The sequence below is a fragment of the Bos taurus genome, chromosome X, assembly GCF_002263795.3.
Source record: "Bos taurus isolate L1 Dominette 01449 registration number 42190680 breed Hereford chromosome X, ARS-UCD2.0, whole genome shotgun sequence".
In the NCBI taxonomy this organism is placed as follows: domain Eukaryota; kingdom Metazoa; phylum Chordata; class Mammalia; order Artiodactyla; family Bovidae; genus Bos; species Bos taurus.
The window spans coordinates 20464720-20482169 of record NC_037357.1 but is presented as its reverse complement, the minus strand read 5'-3'; the positions used below and the strand labels follow the sequence as shown (position 1 = coordinate 20482169).

The following is a 17450-nucleotide window of genomic DNA, read 5'->3' as shown; positions in this document are numbered from 1 at the left end:
AGGTCCATAGTGAAGAGGTCTCACAAAACATGGCCCACTGGAGGAGGGAATGGCAAACCACTCCAATATTCTTGTTGTGAGAACCCCATGAACTGTATAAAAAGGCAAAATAATAATAATGCTATGCTATGCTATGGTCACTTCAGTCGTGTCCGACTCTGTGTGACCCCAGAGATGGCAGCCCACCAGGCTCCCCCATCCCTGGGATTCTCCAGGCAAGAACACTGGAGTGGGTTGCCATTTCCTTCTCCAGTGCATGAAAGTGAAAAGAGAAAGTGAAGTCGCTCAGTCGTGTCTGATCCTTAGCAACCCCCATGGACTGCAGCCCACCAGGCTCCTCCATCTATGGGATTTTCCAGGCAAGAGTAACTGGAGTGGGGTGCCATCGGCCTTCTCTGACACCTGGGAAGCCCATTTATATCAATACATATATTATATAGTATAATATGATATATGGAATGGAGCTACTTCATTTTTTAAATAAATGCACCACAGATCATCACATACTATATTATAATTTATTTGACATTCTTCTACTGATAGTCTTTTAAGTGCTTTTATTTTTCCCCCAAGTCACTCACAATTCTGCAAAACACTGCCTTATATACATTGACTTTGTCAAAGAAGGCAAAAGGAAGAGTATGCTCATTTAAATTTCAAATAGACACAATTGCAATACCAAACTGCCCTCCCTCCCAAATGACTGCACCAATTTTCCCTCCCATCAGCAGTGAGAGACTAGTAAGACTACTGACTACCCCCTTATCCCACATCTGCAGCAACTCTTTCAAGATATTTGGCTGGGGAGGAGTAAACTATCCCCTGGTAGCTAGAAGGGGTGAAAGATTGGAAGAGAGAGTTTGTATATGAGAAAGGCAAGAGTATGTTTTTGGGTGTTTTTTTGTTTGTTTTTAATTCATTTTTATTGGAGTATTGTTGAATTTACAATGTTGTGTTAGAGCATTTTGCGGGGCCCTGCTGTGAGGCATGTGGGATCTTAGTTTCCCAACCAGGGATCAACCCCTGCCCCCTGCAGTGGAACCACTGAGTCCTAACTGCTGGACTGCCAGGGACATCCCAGAGCATGCTTTCATGTGCATGAGAAAGTTCCAGTTGAGAAGGAGAGGTTGCATATACATGATGAAAAAGAGACAATTAATGACATAACATTCCCAGGAGAGCAGAGGAGGACATTATCCCAAGAAGAAATAGAAGGAATGGCCTTACGTGGAAAAAGGCATCTTTCTTCTATTGCATTGGTTCTCTAACTGGATTGAGCCTCAGAATTCCCTGGCGACAACAAGAGCAAAAGACAAACAAAACAAAGGTAAATAAATAAAACAGAATTCCCTGGAGAGCGTCTTAAAACTGATCACTGCCCCCTCCTCCACCAGAGTTTGTGATTATGTAGGTTTGGAGGTGGGATCTGCAAATCTGCATTTCTAACAAGTTCCCAGACAGTGTTGATTCTGTTGCTCTGTTCTGGCGGATTAACTACACTTTGGGAACCACTATCCTATGTAGCAGGAGGCAAGGAAGACAGGGTAGGTGAGGAGATGGGTAGATACGTGTATTTGGCCAGCAGAAGATGAGGGAGTTCCTATCTAATGGCTTCTATTTTCTCTGTGAAATGAGAGTTGTGGTCAAGTATTGAATGTTTGAGGGCAAGTAGGAGGTGGTGCTTGGGTAGGAGGTTAGAGAAGAGTGGGGAAGGTTGTAAAAAAATGGTTGCAGAAGGCAGGTGAGTGGATTGACCAAAAATATGTAATAAAATTACTAGGCAATACTGAAGTCTCATTTGGGGTCTGTGATCATGAATTTTACAATAGGCCCAACCTGCCCAATTATGTGACTTTTTCCAGTAGCCACGGAGAACATAAATTATCAGTTTTACTCAAGACCAAGGTTTTGCCACTCTAATGACTCAAGGAGACAAACAGTAGTTCAAGCTGGAAGCCTGACACCACCATTGATTTCTCCCTCAGTCGCAGTGCGTCATCAAAATTAATAGTTAACACACAATATCAATTGTGCTTACTGTACTTTAGAAAATGTGGTAAACATGCTGTGTATATTAACTCATTTCATCCTGACACTTCCTATAAGTACCATTATTATCATCATTTTGTAGATGCACACACTGAGTGAGGCGCAGAGAAATTACGGATTTGCCTGAATCCGTCCTGCAGGTTCGATCCCTGGGTTGGGAAGATCCTCTGGAGAAAGCAATGGCAACCCGCTGCAGTATTCTTGCCTGGAAAATTCCATGGGCAGAAGCCTTGTGGGCCAAAGTCCATAGGATCACAAAGAGTCTGACACAACTGAAATGACTTAGCATGCACACATGCAACTAAAAAGTGGGAGAGCCAGGCTTCGAACCAGGCATTCTAGCACCAGGGGTTAGTTCTTAGGTAGACTATTCTGCACTGTTTCAACTTCCCATCTATCATATATATACATATACATATATATGTATATATATACGTGTATAGGCCACATCACAGGGCATGGGGGAATCTTAATTCTCTGATCAGGGGTACATTAAGCACTGGACAACCAGCAAATTGCTCCAACTATCTTTCTGATCTCTCCACTTTTCATCCTGTCCACAATCCCTAATCCATGCCACATCAGAGCTTATGCAGCCTTAAACTCCTTTACCAGCTTCCATGCTTTCCACTGAAGCTCATTCTCCATGGAGCTGCAGAGTATCTTTCAAACTAGCATCAGCTCCAGTGCTTCTCCAGACTGAAAGCTCCCAGTGGCCCCATCGTTTTAGCATACACTCACAAATACTCACTATGACTTATAGGATCCTGGGTTGATCTGATGCTGTCCTAACCTTCCACTGGATTAACTTCATTGTTTGCCCTAAATCACCATATGACTTTCCTTTAAGTGCTTCATATACATCTCATTTCTTTCCTCAGCAGGCCTTTGCACATGCTGCTACAACAATCTAGAATGTCTCCCCTGGTGGTTGCTTCTCATCCTTAACTCTCAGCCTACATAGACACTACCCCGGAGATCTCCTCTGGCTATTGCAAGTCTCCTCATGCACGACATTAAAAAAAAAAAGAAAGATCTCTATTGTTGCAGCTGATCACAGAGGTTTTCACTACTTATTGTTTTTTTCTTGTTTTCTCACAACCTCCTCCCCAACTAGAATGTAAGTAGAATGTAAACTTCACGAGGTGGGGACCAAGTACATTTTAGTCACCACTGTGTACCAGTTTCCTACCATAGTGATCAACAGAGTATGTACCCCGTGAATATTTGGCAAGAGAATGAGTTAATTAATTGGATGGTATCTGAGTAGTAATGTCACTCAGGAAGCTGAACTTCAGGTTGAGGAGCCAAAACAGAGAGATTGCCACAGAAATATAAATGCTGAGGCAGAGAGTTCCTTAGTGGCTAAGTGTTAGGACTCTGCACTCCACTGCCAGGGACCCAGGTTGGATCCTTGATCAGGGAACTAAGATCCCTGAAAGCCTCCCTGGTTGCCCCCTAAAAAGCAAGCAAACAAACAAAAAACCCTTGAGACCACAGAGATATTACTGTAGTGGCTTCCTGGGAATGGATGAGATTACTTAAGGGTGAGAAGAGAATGAAAAACAAGAGATGTGTCAATGAGACTGAAGAAACTGTAATATTAAAGATGACTGGAAAATTCTTGAAGAAATATTTTCAAAATGAGAAAGTTTTTTGTTACATATATGTTACATGTAATTGTCTAATTTGTTGTTATTTAGTTGGCTCAGTTGTTTCTGAATTTTTGTGACCCATGGACTGTAGCTCGCCAGGCTCCTCTGTCCATTGGCATTTCCTAGGCAAAGAATACTAGAGTGGTTCCATTCCCTCTTCAGAGGATCTTTTGACCCCAGGGATCGAACCCCCTGGTCTCCTGCATTGCATGTGGATTCTTGACTATGAGCACCCAGGGATGCCCATTTCTAATTTATATATATAATTACAATATTGATTACTGCAGCTAATAAGCTATAGAGTTCCTTATTCTCAGTTATTTTTCATGTATACATTTAGTTTTTGTTTTTTTTAAACCACTTGGCTAGTGGGATCTTTAGTTCTCCTGACCAGGGGATTTAACTTTTGCCCCCTAAAAGTGGAAGTCCAGAGTCTTACCACTGGACCACCAGGGAAGCCCCCTTAGCTTTTTAAATTCTAATAAAGTTATGAAAAATATCAAAGGCTGTTGAGAACCATGGTTTGAACAAAGTTAGTTTGCAGTTTGAAAAAAAAGAATGAGTGAACCATCCAAGCAATTTGAGAATGAACGAATGCTCTTACAGTTAAGTGAATCAGTGTTTTCATTCGTGCTGTCTGGGTTTCATGTCAAGAAGTCCTTTAGGTCTACCTTCAAAATATATCCAGAATCAGACAACTTCTCCCCACCACCAGCAGCAATGCTGTCCCAGCACGCAAGGCCTTATATACAGTAGCTTTCACTAGGTCTCCCTGCTCTCAGCCCTGCTCCCATGAAAGAAAATATTGCCTGCCTTATTATCAAACAAAAGATGCTGCGATCATCAAAGGCATCAGCCACTGCCACCGTGCAAGGGTGAGACTGGAGGGAGCCCCCAAATGTGCACCCTGGGGGACTCAGGATGGGAAAGAATGGGGTACCAGCCCTGGATAGTTAAGGCGCATAGTAAAAGAATGATTTCAATGAGTCCAGACTTTGTATCTTCCCATACAAAGAAAAAGCACTAGATTCATTAACCTGAAATGTCTGGTTTTCTTTTAATTAACAGTAACTTATGATTACTGAAGTTGAAAGCTCCAGTACTTTGGCCGCCTATACAAAGAGTGACTCATTGGAAAAAAGACCCGTGAGGCTGGGAAAGATTGAGGGCAAGAGGAAGGGGGTGAGAGAAGATGGGATGGTTTGGACGGCATCACCAACTCAGATGGGCATGAGTTTGAGCAAGTTCCAGGGAAATAGTGAAGGACAGGGAAGCCTGCTGTGCTGCAGTCCATGGGGTTGCAAAGTCGGAGGGACATGACTTAGGGACTGAACAACAACAAAAAATCTTGTGATGTTCCAACTACCTGGGTTTTTGTCGCAAAAACTACTATATATCCTGGCTCCTCCCTTGTCTCTTTGGAGCAGTCCCTCAGAGCGATCTGAGAGGCTCAAGTCCTCAAAAATTCCACCAAATAAAACAAAATTCTCAACTTTTTAGGATTGTTCATTTTTCTCAGCTGACACTCCCTACACTGTCTGCTGCATACAGCAGCAATGTAATCCTGTTCTGGGGTAGACAAATCTGTCCTTCCTCTGCGTCAAAGCCTCCAGTGGCTTTTGATTTTAATCCCTGGTGGCTCAGTTGTAAAACTTCCGCCTGCTAATGCAGGAGACACAGGAGACTTGGGTTCAATCCCTGGGTCAGGAAAAGATCCCTGGAGAAGAAATGGCAACCCACTCCAGTATTTTGCCTAGAGAATCCCATGGACAGAGGAGCTTGGCAGGCTACAGTCCATGGGTCGCAAGAGTCAGGCATGACTGAGCGACTAAACAAAAGGTGAAGGAGAGCAGAAATGGCACATCCAAGTCAAAAATCCTCTTTTGCCATGAGGATTATAATTGAGATGACTACTAAGGAAACAGGCAGGGGGCTTCCCAAGTGGCTCAATGGTAATGAATCGCCTGCCAATGCAGGAGACATGGGTTCAATCCCATAGGCTGGAAAGATCCTACTTGCCTGGGAGCAGCTGAGCTCCTGTGCCACCACTATTGAGACTGTGTTCGAGAGCCCAGGAGCTGCAACTACGGAGCCCATGTGGCGCAACTACTGAAGCCTGAGAGCCTTAAAGCCTGTGCTCCCCAACGAGGGAAGCAGTGAGAAGTCTGCACACTGCCCGCAACTAAAGACTAAGCCAAGCAGCAAAGACCCAGCACAGCCAAAAATAAATAATTGAAGAAACAGCAGACACAGGAAAAGTTTTAAAATCATGAGAAGTTGCCCTTTGTAAGAGACATTTACATTTACAAGGAAAATCTCCATTTTGTAAGTGGTCTTTTCTCCCTATGCAGAAGAACAGAAGGATAATCTTATCTTTAGAAACTCTTATCAATAGAGAGTGAATATTTTGTGATTTGCATCACAATCATATTCTTTGTTTACTGTGCTTGGCTTGATAGTCTTAGGTATCTGGTTCCTACAACATCTGTTTTAGCTGACGAGGTATTTAAAATGGTGGCTTGGTGGAAGGGGGAGGGCCAAGATTGGGGTAGAGGATAAAAGGGACAGACCATTGGGTTAGCCAAAAAGTTACTTTAAAAACCCGAACAAAACCCATTTTTCAGTTTAAAAACTCCAACGAACTTTTGGGCCAACCCATATTGTGCACAAAATAAGCTACACACAACATTGTAAAGCAACTATACTCAAAATAGAAACTTTGAAAAAATATACTACTGTTGGGCCAGTGTGAGGAAAGCAGGAGAGACTCCATCTTTGAGCCTGTCATCAATCTAAAGACAGGATGGAAACGGGCCTGAACCCGCCCAAGAGTGAGGAAACTGTTGCTAGTTGAAAAACCAGGTCTCCTGGAGACAATCCCACCCTACAGATGGCAAACGAGGACTGTAGTTGAGTCAGGCATGCCCCTGTTAGATTAACCATGGAGAACCCTTCTAATGTATAATCATTGTGTCCATGATTGAGTTTTACAATAAGAAGTTGCCTAACATGTACCAGTCACATAGAGGGTGTGGGCGGGCGGGGGTTATTTAAAACTGGCCGCTCAGAACATCAGGTCCTTGTTGGAATGATTCCCTTTGGACCAGCTGGTGTAATAAACTGTACTCCACTGTCTTTGAGTGTCCTCCGAGGTGTGTTTTTGGGCCACTCCGGATTCCACAATACTACAAGATATACTTGGCAACACAAAAACATAGCCAATATTTTACAATAACTATAAATGGAGTATAACTTTAAAATTTGAATCACTATATTGTACATTTGTAACATATAATATGTACATCAACTATACTTCATTAAAAATGAAATAAAATGATGGCTTGAGTCATTCCTGAATTACTCAGTTTTCCTGGTTATCCTCCATGTATACGGGAGGTATGCATGTTATTAAACTTGTTTCTTTTTCTCTATTAATGTCTTTTTATTACAGTGGGAGGCAGGGAATCTCAACCAAGAACCTTGAAGAGTAGAAGGAAAATGATTTTTTCCTCCCCAACAAGGCAAAGTCTCTACCAATGGGCCTACAAACCCTCCACGATCTGGCCTTAGCCTTGTGACTCTGCTATTTTTGTGTTCGTTCATCAGTTTCATCCATACTGATCCCTTTGCTCTTTTTAGAAGGGGGCAGGTATGCTTCAGTCTTTCTGGCACACTCTTCCCCCAGATGGCTTATTCCTCCTTTATCTTTACTTCAATGGCACATTCTGGTTGAAGCCAACTCAGATTCCACCCTTTTAATTTTGTATCCTTTCATTCCTGTCTCCTGACACCCTTCCCTGCTTACTCTGTTCTAATTTCTTTAGAAGAGGTGCAAGAAGACACAGAACTATACAAAAAAAGATCTTAATGACCTGAATAACCACAATGAACTAGATCCCCACATGCTCCAACTAAAGATCCTGTGTGCTGCAACAAGACCCAGTGAAGCCAAATAAGCAAATAAAAACAAAGAAAAAAAGAATATATGGGTGTTCCCAGTACATTTGTGAAAAGACTATCCTTTCCCTGTATAAATTGGTCTTTGCACCTCTTGTTGAAAATCAAATATATATAATATATATATATATATATATATATGTTATATATATATGTTTATATGTATGTTATTATATATGTTATATATATTAATATTTCTTATATTTTTACAGTCTGTCTATTCAAAACATTTCATGCAAAGATGGGGCAAATAAAGGACAGAAATGGTATGACCTAACAGAAGCAGAAGACATTAAGAAGAGTGGCAAGAATACACAGAAGAACTGTACAAAAAGATCTTAATGACCCAAGATAACCACGATGGTGTGATAAACTCACCTAGAGCCAAACATCCTGGATGCTAAGTCAAGTGGGCCTTAGGAAGTATCACTACAAACAAAGCTAGTGGAGGTGATGGGATTCCAGCAGAGCTATTTCAAATCCTAAAAGATGATGCTGTTGCAAGTGCTGCACTCAATATGCCAGCAAATTTGGAAAACTCAGCAGTGGCCACAGGACTGGAAAAGGTCGTTTTTCATTCCAATCCCAAAGAAGGCAAGGCCAAAGAATTTCTTTCATAGCATCTTTCATTTTCAAACACACATTATTTATTTTGATTTATTGTTTATTGTCTAGCCCTCCTCACTAAAATATTAGCTGCAGGTGGTCAGAGACTATTGTCTTTTTGTTTCACTGATGAATTCTCAACAATCAAAACAGTGCTGAGGCACAATAAGCACTGAATAAATATTTGCTAAATGAATGAGCAGATGGATGTTCCTCATGACAAGATTATAAAAGTATCTACCCATTTTTCCTCTAGTACTTCAGTGGTTCTACATTTTACATTAAACCTTGGAGCTGAATTTATTTATTTATTTATTTGGAATTTATTTTGGAAGTAAAAAATGTGGTCTTCCCTGGTGGCTCAGACGGCCAAGGAATCCACCTGCAATGCAGTAGACTCAGGTTCTATGTCTGGGTTGGGAGGATCCCCTGGAGAAGGGAATGACAACCCCACTCCAGTATTCTTGCTTGGAGAATCCATGGACAGAGGAGCCTGGCAGGCTACAGTCCATGGGTCACAAAGAGTCAACACGACTGAGTGACTAACACTTTCTTTCAAAAAGTGTGGTATGAATCTATTGCAGGAAGGGGACCACTTCAAGGGCCCAAGCGGGGGCTCTTGCTTATCACTCAGGAATTGTCTGAGGAGACACAGATGCTGTTTTTCTGGGAAGGGTGCCTGGAAGGAGAGCAGGAGGGTAAGGGAGCCCAGGAGAACTTCTCTGCCACATGGCTTGCAGTCTTGGGTTTTATGGTGATGGGATTAGTTTCTGGGTTGTCTCTGGCCAATCATTCTGACACAGGTCCTTCCTGGTGGTGAATGCATCCCTTAACCCAGATATTTGAGCAAGAAGGATCCTGGAAGGTGGTAGCACTTATAGACTGGCGGTCTCCTTTTGACCTTTCCTGAATTCTTGTGGTTGCTGGTGGCTTGTCAGTTCTATGTTCCCTGCCAGGACCTCCGTAGTAAAACAACTCATACAATGGTTATTGTGGGTGTCTGGCCAGGGTAGGATTTAGGTCAAGTGGTTCTCCTAACAATCCAGATTCTTTCTCCCTTCCAAAGGCTCTCTAATTGCCTTGACACAAGTTATTGAAAATGCAATCATCTTTCCAGCCCCCACCATTTTGAGATATTTCTTATGGTTTGCTTCAGTTCCTTTTTAAGGGGGTATGAAAGGTGAAAGCGTTAGTTGCTCAGTTGTGTCCAACTTTTGGCAGTAGCCCACCAGGCTCCTTGACCATGGAGTTTTCTAGGCAAGAAATACGGAGTGGGTTGCCTTTCTTTCTCCAGGGGATCTTCCTGGACCCAGGGATCAAACCAGGGTCTCTTGTATTACAGGCAGATTCTTTACTAGTTTGGCCACCAGGGAAGCTCAAGTATGAAGCCTGGTTAAAAAGTCATCATCTCCTCCACTGTAGAGAAAAGATACAGTAGAATTGTATCTTCACTCAACCTTCCAGTTACTCTATATCAAGCTGTACACTGGTTACAAAGTTTTTTTCCTTGCTTGTTTGTAGCAAAGTAGGCTATCTTCTGGGAAAATGTCTTGGGAAAGCCTCCCAATTTTTTAATCACATACAATTCTTCCCTCCCTCCTCCTTGTTTCATGCCAGATAACAGACATTTTTAGAACAAGTGGCAGAGTATCTTTCTGTAATTTGGAAAACAGGCATAACTGGCTGCAGGAGTGACCTCACATTTGCCCTTTCTGTAAAATGCAAGGCTAACAGGGAGAGCTTTCCTTTAACTAACTCATCACAAAAGTGACCCTTAGCTTGATGACTGAAGGTTATTTCTTAACCATTTAATGGTTTGAAGCTTTTAAAACTATGGAGTGTTTTGTTTTATTTTGTTTGTTCAGTGAAAAAAAAGTGAGCCCTTTTCAGGTGAATTGGGATTTTGAGACAAAGGCCATCAGTATTCATTATAATACTTACTATACACCCATCTCATACTAAGTACCACGGAGGATAAAAACAGCTTGTTGTTTCATTCATGTGTGCGTGCTAAGTTGCTCAGTACGACTTTTTGCGACCCTATGGACTGTAGCCTGCCAGGCTCCTCTGTCCATGGGATTCTCCAGGCAAGAATGCTGGAATGGGTTGCCATGCCCTCCTCCAGAGATCTTCCCTTACCCAGGGATCAAACCCATGTCTTTTACATCTTCTGCATTGCAGGTGGATTCTTTACCACTAGTACCACCTGGAAGCCCTGTAATTCATTTCACTCAATATTTATTTAGCACTGATTATATGTCCAGGATACACAGGGGCACATTTAATATCACTTGACTCAGACCATCAATCATTGAGATGACATCTGGAGAGAAACAAATGGGCAAAGGAAAAATCAGAGTTAAGAAAACTATAACCACATTTAATGATAATCCAAAGGAGTAAATAGGAAGAAAGAAGTAAAGAGAAAAATCTAGAAGATCCAGGAGAGGAAGGATGGGGCTTCAGAGATTCATTGGGGCAGTGTGAGACTTGCTTACCGGACTGGCCTGTGGACCAGAGTTGCTAACCCTCAGTGCTGCCCACATCCCTTCTCTCTTGGAACTACATCAGCAACACCCTGCTTCCTGCCCCTCCCTTCCCCAGCACAGCCATGGTGATCTCTTAAGATGAAATCTGATTACCTCCACTTCTGATCAGATCAGTACACCCTCTGCCTCCCTCTCCAGTTACTTGCTTGTCCTCTCTGTTTCACCTCTAGATTCTAAGCCACAGCCATAATGATCCTTTCTTACAGATTCTTTAACTAGACATGCCCCACCACATCTTCCTCTCTCTTGCGGTCCTTTGAAAGTGCTGTCTACCCTAGTCTAGAGCACTCCACTCCCCACCCCCATCCCCATTTCCTGAGCACCAACCACAAAACCTGCGTGATCTGGTTGCCCTTCTTGAGACCCAAGGGACAAGCCATCTATGGTAGAGTCAGCCCTGTTTTGCCCTAGACTGGAAGAGACCCTGTCATCCTCTGTCTGGATCTGAGACAGATAGAGTGCCTGCTGGCCTCAGGGGGAGGGATTTCTGCCTGGAGGTGCAGTTCTGCCTGGAGGTGCAGACTCTGCTTCCTGAGCCATACATTAAGTGTTTTATGCCAACCTGGCCATTCCCAACTATTGGCAGAGATAATATATATATAACTTATTCTGAACACAAGTAGACGTGTACTTGCTTTGCTTTTTCTTTATTTGGCTGAGAAAAGAAAAAACAACAAATATTCTTATGCTTACTGAGCACTATTCCCTCCGTTAATGTTAATAACTCAGAGCTGGTTCCAAAGTTCCTTGGGGTTTTTACTATGACCGAGAGTTGAGCATCATTTACTACCACCTCCCTGGCATTAAACCATAGATTCACCATGGCAGACAGAGCAACTGTAACTGTGTAGAAGAAAAGTAACAAACTGTTCACAAATTCTATCCTTCCGGTGAGATAAACTGGTAACAGTTTTAACCTATTTCCTTCCAGTGTCTTCCTCTCCACATTTGTATTTTTTGATTACTTAGTACTGTGCGATTGGGGGACTTCTTTTCCCCACTATTAGTCTCTCTTGGTGGTATCATTCATTCTGATGAGTTTTATTACTATTCTAAAGCAACAAATTTAGCCCTGATTCTTTACTCTGCACATCAGATTTTTCCATCCCCGCCCACATCCCCAAAACTTGCCTCCTTTGCAGCTGTTTTAGCAAATGGCCACCCCTTACTAATACCAAGTATTTACTCATCCATAATGACTTATCCTGTTTTTCAAATTATACCTCAATGCTTTTTCCATCTGATTCATGAGCAAATCCTGTCCGCTGCTTGCCATATACACCTGCCAACCAAACCCTAATTCAAGGCACTGTCTTCTGGTTTCCTGGTCCATTTGCACAGCCCCATTGTTGTCCCTACTTCCACACCTACCCCCTGCCAATCTTGTAGTGGGTTTGAATGTTCTGCCTGCCTTTGGCTCCCTCATATAAATGCCCCTTAAATTCTGGTCACCCTGGATCCCTTTTGTGTCCCTTGAAACATGCAAGGTCTTTCACTCTACTTTGTGCTTCTTTTTCTGAAAGCTTCTGATCCTCCCCTACCCTCCAGCTTTACCCATGGAGGGTTTCTTTTCTTCCTTCAGATCTGACCTCCAAAGTCACTTCTTCAGGTAGACCTTCCCTGAGGGTTAGATCGAATTTGGTCTCTTAAATATTGTCCATCAAAAACACCGGAGTTTACTTCCTCCCTGGCCACTAATCACAGAATGCAATTGTTTTATTTATTAATTGTATTTAAATTTTCTTCTTCAGTTTTTAAAGAAATTAGCAAATCAAAACGTTTATGATCCCCTCCGCGAGTAGGATTGACAGGTAAAAAGAAATCTCCAGTTAAATCTGCATTTCAGATAAACGGCTAATAAGTACATCATATTGAGAAGCTATTATACTGAAAAAAGTATTTGGTATCCGAAATTCAAACCTGAAGGGTTTTCTGTATTTTCACCTGCTAAATCTGGCAGCATTACCCATGAAGCGCGTTTGACCTCGTCTTGCTTATTCTGGGTTGTACCCTCACGGCCAAGCCCAGAGCCTGCCTGCATTTAGTAGAGTGCTCAGTAATTGTTCTATAAAACGGGTTATCTCCCCGCTGTTTAATACAGGTTTTTTCCCCCACCTGACATTTATCAGAATTTTCCCCATTCACCAAAAATTCTTGTTAAAGGTATTTTGGGGAAATATATTTTATTATCTAAACTTTCTTTGTTTTTCCTTTCTGCAAAACTGGCATAGTTCTACCCTCGTCATGTTGTTTCGAGAATTAAATGGAGTTAATGGGTGTAAAGTTTAGCACCTTGCCGGGGACCATAGAACACGCAAAAATTTGAATTCTTTATTATATGCAGTCCGTGAACCATTTTAGAAGAAAGCCAAAAACGCGGGTTTGTGGGAGCACCGGTGGGGGCTGGGAAACGGTTAGAAACTGGGGCCGGCTGACGAGACGAGGGCCGGGAAAAAGGGAGGAGCGAAGAGTGATTAACAGCGGGGGCAGCCAGTGAGGGATACTGGGGAACCGCTCCCCCTCCCTGCACGTTTCAAATTCTAAGCCCCGCCTCCATCCGGGTCCTTGAAGCCTCGTTCCCGGGCCGTAAAGTTTGCTGTCTCCTTTGTTCGCCCTCGGTGCGCAGTAGTGCGAGCGCCTTACAGCTTCCGTTCTGAGGATCGGCTGTCCTCCCGCGTTGCCCGAGCTGCTAGGAAAGCCGCTGGTTGGCGAGCTCGCAGGAGCTTGAGACCGTCGTCACCTCTCCAGTACGTGAGTCCTTTTCGTTACTTTGTATCTTGCGTCCATTTTGCCACGTTACAATTTGGATTATCTCCCTGGAGATGAGGGGTGGCGGGCCCATAGAAACCCGGAGGTGCCGACCTATTTAGCAAAGCTGGGAGTGTCGACGGGAAACCGACGCGGGAGGGGGGCGCTCGTAATGTGCCTCCCCGGAAAAGTTGGCTGTTTTCTCCTGAGGGGTGGGGGGTGGCGGAGTTAGACCGGAGCGGGACGAGGAGGACCGCGCTTCCTCCGCCGATATCTGCGTGGGGATGGCCCTGACCTCGGGCAGGCACGTGCACTTTTTGCGCGGCGTCCTTGTTCATTGGCGGCCTTGGAGAGGAAGCCCTTTGAATTCTGAAGCGCCGCTGGTGGCAAAAGTTACTCCTTGACCGGGGAGGTTGTTCTGGGCTCAATCCAAGTGTCGCCATTTTTTGTATTTCCACGCGTTTTTAATGACGGGTTTTAATTGGGTTCCACTGCAGCCTTTGAGTACTGGGTTACAGGGCGCGCTTCCACATTCCGTTATTTCGTATGAGATAATACTGACGCTTTTTAAAAGTCGGTAATGTGAGCGGGCAGGGGCTGTTGACGGAGAGTCATAACTTGGTTAAAACTTTAAATTGCTGCTTAGATTTATTAGGAAATCGTAATGAAAGGAGCCAGAGTTCTTGGATTGGTCAGAGGACCTGCGTTTGGTCTGTGACCTTGACTGAGTAGGTTTTTAAAAATCACTAGGGTAATTGGGATGGGATAATTGAATTTTTTAAGGCTTCCCTGGTGGCTCAGCGGTGAAGAATCTGCCCGTAACACCCAGGGTTTGATCCCTGGGTGGGGAAGATCCCCTGGAGAAGGGAATGGCTACCCACTCCAGTATACTTGCCTGGAAAATCCCATGGACAGAGAAGCCGGGTGGGATACAGTCCATGGGGTCGTGAGAGAGTTGGACACGACTTAACAACTAAAGAACAACAATTGAATTTTTAAAATGCAATAAATATAGTGTTTAAAGTAAAATGCGCTTTTTGAAGTGTTGTAGTTACTTAAGACTGCCAAAGTGGATTAAAGATGCAGGAATTAGTTAAGTTGGCTTTATAAGCCAGTTTATTAAACTGTCACTAAACTAATTACACAGGTTTTCTGGTGAGGCTTAAGAATTGCTTTCCGTGTATTATGTTAATGATTTTAGTAAACAAAAAATAAGCATGATACATAACATTGGGTAAACTTGAACTTTTTTTAAGGGAGGGTAACTTTTTTTTCCCAACAGATTTTAACCAGGGGGGAAAATGGTTGAGGCAGATCGCCCAGGAAAGCTCTTTATCGGTGGCCTCAATACAGAAACCAATGAGAAAGCCCTTGAAGCAGTATTTGGCAAATATGGACGAATAGTGGAAGGTGAGTTATCTGAAAATGTATGCAGGGTTATTATAATTAAAAAGGTGAGCTATGATGACTTTGATTGCATTGATCACATGAAATGATAATGTGCTTTGTCCTCTAAGAAGTTCTGAGCTTGCTTTCTTTTTTACAGATTAATTTTGTTTTTCCTTTTCAACTAGAGTAACACTTTTTTCCCCCTGAAAACTACTTTTTAGTTCTCTTGATGAAAGATCGTGAAACCAACAAATCTAGAGGATTTGCTTTTGTCACCTTTGAAAGCCCAGCAGATGCTAAGGATGCAGCCAGAGACATGAATGGAAAGGTAAGAGTGTCTTTAGGATACAGTGTTTCCTAGTACTGTAAAATAGCACATTGTTTACCCACGTCTGGTGTAGGGCTGCTCTTGAATTTGAGTATAAACCTTTCCATGACCCTGCTACAGCACCTTGTAATTCAGAAGGACCTTTTGTACTCAGTGTATTCTTAACAAAAAATCGTTCAGTTTTAAATGTTATGTATGATACTTTGTATTATACTTCGGCTTTGCTTTTTGGTTATTTGTCTTAATAAGTTGGTAATTGTTTCACCTTGTTAAATTTTAGCAACTTTACCGATTACTTAACGTTTTTAGTTCAATAATATCTTAAACTTTGAATGCTAAACAGAAAGGTAAAAACATTTTGAAGGACCTACTAGTGTCAGTGGCATAGTGGATCAGCAAGTTCTCTTTTAAATACTTTTAATTAACCATGGATATTATTTAGTCCTTAGATGGAAAAGCCATCAAGGTAGAACAAGCCACTAAACCGTCATTTGAAAGTGGTAGACGTGGACCACCTCCACCTCCAAGAAGCAGAGGCCCTCCCAGAGGCCTTCGGGGAGGAAGAGGAGGAAGTGGAGGAACCAGGGACCTCCATCCCATGGAGGGCACATGGGTAATGACTTAAGTTTGATTTAGGCTTGGTATATAAATTAAGAACTGTAAATACATCAGTGTGTACTTTGGTTAATCTTTATTTTAAAGGCCTTAGCTTTTGAAATTGAGAACATTTTATTCATCTACCAAGTGATTTCCTTAAGGGAAATATAGAAGGCATACTCAGTTAAATTAACATGCCTTGAATAATTAACAGTAAGCTATTATTTATCCAGATGAACTCATTCTATAGGGAAAAACAGTTATAGAAAAATTTTGATAGGTATAAATAACTTGGGGGTTTTTTTGAAGTAATTTGAACCTCAGTAGAACCCTTCAGTTCTACTTTCTGATCTATACTAACTCGTGTGTCTATATAGACTAACACGTCTCACAGTCTCTATATAGACTTAACAACTAAAGATTCCCCCCCCCAAACAGAAATGGTCTTGTTCTTGATCAAGCAAAAACTTTTGTAGCTTTTTCATGTATTAACATTGATTTTTTTTGTTCTAATGTAGATGATGGTGGCTATTCCATGAATTTTAACATGAGTTCTTCCAGGGGACCACTTCCGGTAAAAAGGACACCACCACGAAGTGGGGGTCCTCCTCCTAAAAGATCTGCCCCTTCAGGACCAGTTCGAAGCAGCAGTGGAATGGGAGGAAGAGGTAAATGTTCTGTATATGACAGTCTATTCTACCATCATAACACAAGGATTGAGGTGAATCCTAAAATGATATTTAAACTGTATCTAGATCACTTGAAGTCATGAAGTTAAATGCAGAGCATTGAAAATAATTTTGCATAATTAAGAAATTTTAGAGGATTTCCTCATATACATCCATATTGTCATATTTGGTTGAATCACTGCTTTTCATTGCTTCAATGCAAATTTGTATTTTTACTTTGCTCTGGCTGTATTTTTAAAATTATTTCTCCTTAAGCTCCTGTATCACGTGGAAGAGATAGTTATGGAGGTCCACCTCGAAGGGAGCCCTTGCCCTCTCGTAGAGATGTTTATTTGTCCCCAAGAGATGATGGATATTCTACTAAAGACAGGTAACAGAAAAGTATAGTAGCTTTTGTCTCTTAATACTTAAGGTTGAAGGAGAGCTTATCAGAAGTATGAACCAAGTTACTTTTGTTTCTTTAGCTATTCAAGCAGAGATTACCCAAGTTCTCGTGATACAAGAGATTATGCACCACCACCAAGAGATTATACTTACCGTGATTATGGTCATTCCAGTTCACGTGATGACTATCCATCAAGAGGCTTATAGGTATGTGACTTGCTCTTGCTGCCATGGCTTGATGTAAAAACATTTTTTTTAGCTGTAAAACTAATGTTCTGGGGCTTAGTACATATTTCTTGTTAATATAGTGATAGAGATGGCTATTGGTCGTGATCGTGACTATTCAGATCATCCAAGTGGAGGTTCCTACAGAGATTCATTATGAGAGTTATGGTAAGATTTTGGTTGAGGGTCTCTGACTATCACCAGCTTGAGTTTTTAGTTCATGAGCCAGTTTATTTAGGCTGTTGTGGTGCTTGCTTTTAAAGGGATGTTTGCT

General features: G+C 42.2%; 1 protein-coding gene and 1 non-coding gene across 2 annotated transcripts; both read left to right on the top strand.

The window, feature by feature from the left end:
* The first annotated feature begins 14832 nt into the window (after window positions 1–14832).
* On the top strand, window positions 14833–17158 carry LOC112445178 (RNA-binding motif protein, X chromosome-like). The gene is given in 7 exon segments (XM_024988773.2): window positions 14833–14974; window positions 15175–15281; window positions 15724–15862; window positions 15865–15894; window positions 16397–16546; window positions 16823–16937; window positions 17032–17158. Coding segments are annotated over 7 exon segments (777 nt in total). The 5' UTR covers window positions 14833–14865.
* On the top strand, window positions 14980–15055 carry MIR2484 (microRNA mir-2484). The gene has a single exon (NR_031273.1). It is a non-coding gene; the product is annotated as a microRNA mir-2484 (primary transcript).
* Window positions 17159–17450: the final 292 nt, after the last annotated feature.